At 40.2% G+C, this 7,874-nt stretch overlaps 1 protein-coding gene across 1 annotated transcript in view; it reads left to right on the plus strand.

Annotated features, from left to right (window-relative positions):
- Window positions 1–4,343, plus strand: part of TBC1D12 (TBC1 domain family member 12) — an 86,578-nt gene extending 82,235 nt beyond the window's left edge. Inside the window, exons 13-15 of the mRNA XM_018562671.1 lie at window positions 911–1,020; window positions 1,141–1,399; window positions 3,587–4,343. Coding sequence (XP_018418173.1) covers window positions 911–1,020; window positions 1,141–1,399; window positions 3,587–3,652 — 435 coding nt within the window. The 3' untranslated portion in view covers window positions 3,653–4,343. The remainder of the gene's footprint in view (window positions 1–910; window positions 1,021–1,140; window positions 1,400–3,586) is intronic.
- The last annotated feature ends 3,531 nt before the right edge of the window (window positions 4,344–7,874 follow it).

Consider the following 7,874-nt stretch of genomic DNA (forward strand, 5'->3'; position numbering starts at 1 on the left):
ATGTCTGGTGGGCTAGGTCGGTACATGGCTTCTTGGATACTTCAGCAGTGAGGTCTTCTATTCATATCCACCTGGCAGTTTTGAGTGTTTCCACCTTTTGTGTGCTGCAGCTCCTCCTGTTATAATGGGAAATACAGTATCCAGCAGGGAGAGTGGAAGCCCATTAAAATGGCCACAGTTGATGTGCAGACCCAGGAGCACAAGCACAGAGATTTCCCAAATAAAAGTCCCAAGAAAAAACAAACCAAAACTCTCCTTTCAGTGGGGCTGCCCACCACTCCGAGCTCACTACTGTGATGGACTACAATCTTATGTTTAGTTTACTAATTTGTTTTGAGATTGTAGTCCATCCCAGGCGTGAGCTTGGAATGGTGGTTACTTTACAACACACACAGGGAGCATGGGGAACAGAAGTAGCCACTCTCCAGAAGGAAGGACAGTGTTTGCATGAATTCAGAGATGATTTGATGATCTACAGCCGAGTGATGTACAAACCCTAAGCCTAAGGTACAGTATTGTTCATGGTTTAGGTACTTGAATGCTTTTTTAAGGTTTAACTCTGGAGTTTAGTGCCACTAAGTAATTTTACCCAACGTTTTTTCATGATTCTTTTTCTTTAAAGGAAAAATATGACATTTAACAGCTATAATTACAAATACAAAGGTATTTAGTGACCCACTGAGTTACAATGGAGGTCACAGTTTTATGCCCGTGTTTAGTTGTAAAGTGCATCCTGAGATGTTCACGTGAGTCAGTTTGGAGATCTAAAGCTAAAAAAAAATACATCATAAGTGAGAGACTATTTTATATCTTGACACAGGATCAAAGATATCGCCTTCATTGCTTCTATTTTTTCAGGCAGTTGTCCCAAGAGCATATGCCTAATGATTATTCTGTCTTTCCTTTCTAGATGCTAAAATATTTTGCCGCTTTTGAAGTTTTCTTTGAAGAGAATCTCCCCAAGCTTTTCCTACACTTTAATTCCTATGGTCTTACACCAGACCTCTACCTGATAGACTGGTATGTTTTTGTGTGAAAAAAAATATATTCTAAGCAAGTAAGCTTATTCTTGTCATCATGTTATCTTTCTATTTTTAATTTTCTTGTGGAAAAAAATGACCCTGGATGTTTTCCTCACAGGATATTCACACTGTACAGCAAGTCTCTGCCACTTGATCTTGCCTGTCGAGTATGGGACGTGTTCTGCAGGGATGGAGAGGAGTTCTTGTTTAGGACAGGTCTGGGAATCCTGCGACTCTATGAAGTTATCCTCTTACAGATGGACTTTATTCACATAGCACAGTTTCTGACTAAACTGCCTGATGACATTATATCTGAGAAGCTCTTTAGCTGTATAGCAGCCATTCAGATGCAAAACAGTAATAAGAAATGGACACAGGTGAGTGAAAATCCTTTCATTTTGTATGTAAAGCATTTTGATATGTATCTGCAGTGGTGTCATGGAAATGTTTCATCTGCATACTTCATCAATATCTGGTTTAAATCAGAGTGTAGCTTGTCAATGCATGCCTATTTTACTTTAGTTAAATAACCTGCATTACAAACCAATCCTGGTATCCTGCTGGATTCTTGTGAAGGGTGATTGTTGGAGTCTGAGTCCTTCAGCTTTTTAGACTGGCATTCTCGACAGAGTAGGTGTGCAAATAATACCAATATCTATATAAATGCTTTGGGCTAGGTTCACACCTAGGTGACATCTCACCGCATGGCAATCATGCACGATTCCGTGCGATCAGGAGTTGCCAAGGTGTGAACCGATCGCGCTGTGGGTGCCATTATTTTCTAATTGCACCCCAGTTGCGCTGGGCGGATCGCGTGGTTTTCCGCCACGATTCCACCCGTGCTTCCGAACATGATCAAGGCTAAAACAGCCGAGTGTCGTGTATCGCAAAAAAAGGTACTTGTACATTTTTTCTGCGATTGTAGCGCAGATGTCATCCCATTGAAATCAATGGGGTCGCGCGGCAATCGCTGCCTGCATTGTACAGGACCGCATGTCCCGGATGTCGTGTAGTGCAGGTGTGAACCTAGCCTCAAACTAGGTAGAAGTGTGAACTGGAAGACCTTTCAGTCACCCCAAGGAACTGCTTTCGAAGGAGAGGCACACTGTACTTCAGGATATAACATTTTATATGGCACTGTTTGGATTTAGTTTAATGTGCTTAAGAACTCCTCAGCCACTATTATTTAATGTTTAGCCCCTGGCTAATTTAATATTTTACCTTCTTCCTGGCAGAAGAACATTCCTCAGCACATTACCGCATGTGGCGGATACAACTAGCCTTCCTTTGAGAGCCACCAGCCTACACTTTGCATAGCTGCTGGCTCTCAATCCCGGCTGTCCCTGATAGCTCTGTTCCTCACTGTGAATTATTACAGGTATTTATATAGCAGTGATAGTTTATGCAGCACTTTACATAATTGTACATTCATGTCAGTCCCTGCCCTCAATGAGCTTAAGGTCCCTATTTCACATGCATTCATACAGAGCCGATTTAGATAGGAGCCAATTAGCAGCATGTCTTTGGAGTGTGGGAGGAAACCGGATCGTGTCCTGAGCGGGATTTGAACCCAGCAACTGGGCCAGTACGCCACTGAGCTGCGCTAGACACCATTGTGCTGCTCAATCTCAGTGGTTCCCAATCATGTGATCACTATATCAGCTATGACATAGTGATCACATGCAGGGTGGAGTCTCCATTGGCAATATAAGCCTGATGGCATTGTAGATACTAGGGATGCGCCGATACCGGCTTTTCGGTATCCAGTACGTGTACCGTTTTTTTAGACCGCGCCAATACCGGCATCCGTGGACCCAGATTATCTGATTGCCTTCAAAGCCGGTGTTCTGTCAAAAGAACACCGGCTTCACTTGGCTTGCGACACTGCAAGGCAGCCTGGCTTCCTGACCAACCAGGAAGGCGGGTCATGATGTGCCCCCTGGCTTCCTGATTGGCCAGGAAGCCGGCTCTGTGCTCACTTGTGGCATTGACGGTCAGAGGGAAATCTCCCTCTGACCAGAAGTTCCAAAATCAGAGGTAAGTATCGGAGCATTTGGTTGAGTACTCGCCCAAATGCTAGTATCAGTATCGGTGCATCCCTAGTAGATACTACTTAAGCCTGGTGGCAATGTTCATTTGTATAATACTTTCATTGTCAGATATAATTACAGTATTAACATATTTTAATTTAAAAAAAAAAGAAAACTTTAAAATCCTGTACAAAATATTAGCAGTTAGTACGACAACAATCTGAAGCATACTTCTAATCTATGCAAAACCTGTTTGGTGAAGAAACCGAACATGGAGTAGTCTCTGATGGACTTGCTGTCACAATCAGTAGACCTCAGACCTACTGGGTGCTTGTTTGAAGAGCTTAAACTTTTGGTCATAGAAAAACACCATACAAGCCAGTCACCTCTAAGAAAAAGCTACTGAATGTATGGGATACAATTGACTAAATTAAGCAAGAATTTATAACCATGTATGCTAAGAATATATGTACTGGAATTAACAAAAACACATTGGTATTTATGTCTAAATTCTTTCCGCTTCTTGTATTGTAGGTATTTGCATCACTAATGAAGGATTACAAAGAGGGTGAAAAGAATAGCCCTGCATCAAAAACCTAAACGCAAGATCTTTCTGACTACATGAAACCACTCCAATAAACAGTACGCCATGTGTATCTTAGTATTGTAAACCACTACGGATAAGTATGATCTGTGGAACCCCTGGAAATCGCACATTGACTACAGTGGGTGTGGAAAATATATGTAGTCCAACATTTTCTTGTCAGTATTAAAATGAAAACACAGATATTTGGTTACTGGAGGACACTGAATGCAGGTTTTTTTTGCAGTTACCAGGATCATATTTAATATACAAAAGATATTTAATGCAATAAACCTTTGTAAATGAACTTTACTTGGTACACTAAGTGATATATTTTTAAAACAAGATGCACTTTTTATTTTTCCTTTTGATTGGGGAAAGTGCAAAATCCTCTAGCAGGCATCAATCAAACTGCAGTCTGAACCAAACTCTGTGGTACCTGTAGAAGATAAATCCACATGGGTTCAAGTCTACAGAGGACCAAATGCATGTTGCAGATTTTGTGCAGGGCAGGTAACAGTTGTAGTGGAATGAAGGCAGTGTTTTTATGGTGCATATGCTACACTAAGAACACTAGTTATGTAACTGACTGGCGACACAAATAACGGCAGCACAGTGAAAGCAGCCAAGTCTTAAGCCTGTCACTACTAGTGCATGGATAGGACTCCTGCCAACCTTCCCTGCAGATCCAATAACCAATCCTGTTTTCTTTTTATCCCAAAGTTATTTTGATGGTTTGCAGTAAAGCAAGCCTATCATGCAAAATCTAAAATCTACTTTTAACACTACAGCAGAATCCGCGTTTAGTTGGTCACGCAATGTATTTCCTGAGAACTGTCTGCTATAAGGTTTTGCCCCACTTTATCTGTGTGTGAAATATTGTGGTATCGGCTATAACACTTCACAGTAATTGAACACAAGCAAGGTTTTTGGGACTAGAATTGATCATGTTCTGTGCTTGTTAAGAAGAGTTCAATATTATGGTTAGATGTCCCTCAGGTTGTATTACCTGTTGGCTTTTTTACAATGAGGACTTACAGTTGTGTCCTCAAGTCTGCTCACCTGTCACAGTAAGGTGGGGGAGTGGTCTCATTTTGTATCTTTCATTCATTTAATATGTTGTAAAAAGCAGCAGTATACGTCTAACAGGGTAGGGACAGCACTTCCAAGTTTCCAGAAGATAAAAAAAAGCCAGGGTGATTGAACTGACTACCAGTTGCTAAAACTGAATAACATATATTGGATGAATTGCATTTAGTTTTTTTGTGGTGGAAACCTTGCCCTAAGTTTCGCATAATGTGGCATTCTCCCAGTTTAAATGAACACCTGTCTTAAATGGCTTCAACAGCCTAATTTTTACTAAAACCCAAACCATGGGAGGAACCTTTTTTGCTTTGTCTAAAGAGTTCATTTTCAGTGTTGTGGAAGGGATTTAGATGGCTGTTCCTTATGTTTTATATAAAAAAATGTTTTAATGACTGTTACGGCCCAATATTGGTAGGGTGAAAAACACTTTATGAAGTTAATTCAGTACTGAAGTGTTTGCTCTGCTAGTAGAGAGATGAAGTACATTAATGATAACAGATTTTCACTAAAGTGTTCACTTATAACAAACCAATGACCCTGCTCCATTCAGCCTTTGAGTGGAAGCCCTTTGTAATCTTCACGTATGGAAGGAATTTTGTCTGTGCATGATTTCCTTCCTTCTGTTGTGTCACCAACATGGGAAGTGGTAGGAGATCTCCCCAGTGGGAACAATAAAAAATATTCTGCAATGGGTTCTAACCCTTATACCTCTGTGTTTGTGAATGTTCCTCTTTTTTTTGTTTCCGAGACATATATTACTGGGATAGTAAATGAGAGAAAATCTCTCCATGGAAGAACACTTCTAATAAAAGTCTGTCCATAAGGCATGAAAAGAAACAAGTATTTGGAGTTCTACTGATAGCATGATTGTTCTCTTCAATTGTACTGGGTGTTCTGTTACTCGGTATAGGCCTGAATAAATAATCCCAACATCAATGCAGTTTGGATGCCAAGTCTGTATATACATTAACATATGGGGGATTATGTATGAGGAGTTCAGTCGTCTTCTCCCCTACAGGTTTTCTAGTGCAGGTAAATTTAAAAAAACTAGAGATATAGACACGTTCATATAGTATGAGTTTAAACTTTCATCTTGCCAGTGATATTTTTTTAAATTACATTTTTGATATTTAAGCTCATTGAAACATAATCATGCCGTTGTTATTTAGGACGAGCAGAAAAAAAACGTCAGTGCTCACGCATGGCGCACCCTTAACTTGGCTTATGTTGTCCATGGGTAAAGGAGTTGTCCACGCTTAGGGAAAAATGTTGGAAACTGACCAGCTTGAGTCATATGCCTCCTTGAGTCAGGTCATATGTCTCCTCGTTATTATCACTGTTCTGCAGTTGAGATTTGCTGTACAACACTAGGCCATCACCAATTGTCTGTGCTGAGAGCAGAGAGGCCTCTGGGGATTTAATGAATTTTTCACTGAAAGTAAGAATCTTTCATTTTCAAGTCGGATATCTAACAACTTCAGATGCATAGGTCACAATGTTTGTATTTATGGTTCCAGGTAGGCAAAATGTTACATACACAGGTACTACAGCTGCTGCTTCATAAATCTTGAGTTGGTTATAGAACAGTTACCTACTACAACTGAGTAATTGGAAAATTTAGAGTATTTGCCCTAGACTTAATTCTGTGAACCATGGGTTAATGTGTCATCCACAGACCACAAAATGCTGCTTCAGTACCTTTCTGCTAACAGAGGCAATCCTTGGTAGGATATGTTAACATTGGTAATAATGATTGCCACAGGCTACAGTCCATGCAAAGCCAGAGATGCCATAATGTTATGGCAGACGTGAACAGTAAATGTGAATCCCAGCATTCCGTATCGCTTTCATACTGACATCCGTTTAATATTCAATTCACACTTTGTGATCTCTCAAGGTCCTGTATGATTGCTTTCGAACGGTAACCAAACATTATCCATTTTTATTAATGTCTGCTTTTAAATACAGCTCTCGGTTTTGAAAATATATTCCTACTATTTGTATGTATAATTCTTTTAACGCAACATGTTTGGTGGGGTGAGTTGGCTGAACCTGAATAGTGGTATTATAATGTGCAATATTGAATCTCCAGGCGGGTTTTATTTTCTAGTGTGTGTATTACCTCTATTATCTTAATTGTTTTATATGGTCTGTACCATGTTCCATCTGGCAGCACACTGTTTCAGAGCAAAGGACGCAGGCAATTCATTTTGCCGATTAAAGCAATTTTTAATGGAAAGCTATTGGTAAAGTTCAAGTGGCTTTTCTAATATTGTTCCAATTGTTTTGGGAGAATTTTTAGGTAAAATCTAAATCGCATATTTTGCTCTTGACCTTTAGCATCATAATAGTAATCTTACCAGAAGTCCTGCAGATGTGCTCACAACTCCATAGTCTTACCAAGGCCTTGAGGGGAATTTATCAAAATCTGGAGCAGTTGCCCATGGCAACCAATCGGCTTCTCTCTTCAGTTTGGATTTAAAAATGAAAGAGAGAAGCTGATTGCCATTGATTGCACAGCTTCTCCAGATTTTGTCTGCTCCAGTCTTGATAAATTCCCCATCTTGTGTTTATATTGCAGCAGTTCTGGCGTTACAGCACCTCCAGTCAGAAACACTATACTTTAATACAATCTACTGGCCTAGGAAAGACTTTAGTCTGCCAATAAATGAGAATCTCATTAGTACTATACAGGGTTCCTGCAGTTTAGGAAGGAAGTAGGGTAAACCGATCCATACTAACATTATGGGGCCAGAAGCATATGTTCCATTTTAATTTCAGCAGGAAATTCACTTACACATTTTATACAGTATATTGCCCCTATGTTCTAGTTCTCACAACCCTTAGTCTCATACCATTGACCATTCATCCTGCACTGAGTCTTTCACCTGCTTTTGGTAACTGCTACAGTATGTACACATGTCCACTGTAGATGCAGTTCCTCTCGATGGTAATTATACGCTGCAGTGTGCTTCTGATTTGTGATTGCTTGAATCACCAAAGTGCCACTAAGTACTGACTTATGCCCCATAGAGAAGTTTGCTCTAGGGGCTGTGCACACACAGTGTATGAGCCCCAAATACAAAGCTTAGAGTGCTGTGTTGGAGTCAAGGCCACTCGCTTAGCTCAGTCCTTGGCTATGGTTGCTCATAG

This window comes from Nanorana parkeri, unplaced genomic scaffold (genome assembly GCF_000935625.1).
Source record: "Nanorana parkeri isolate BGI_ZX_2015 unplaced genomic scaffold, ASM93562v1 scaffold590, whole genome shotgun sequence".
Taxonomy (NCBI): Eukaryota; Metazoa; Chordata; class Amphibia; order Anura; family Dicroglossidae; genus Nanorana; species Nanorana parkeri.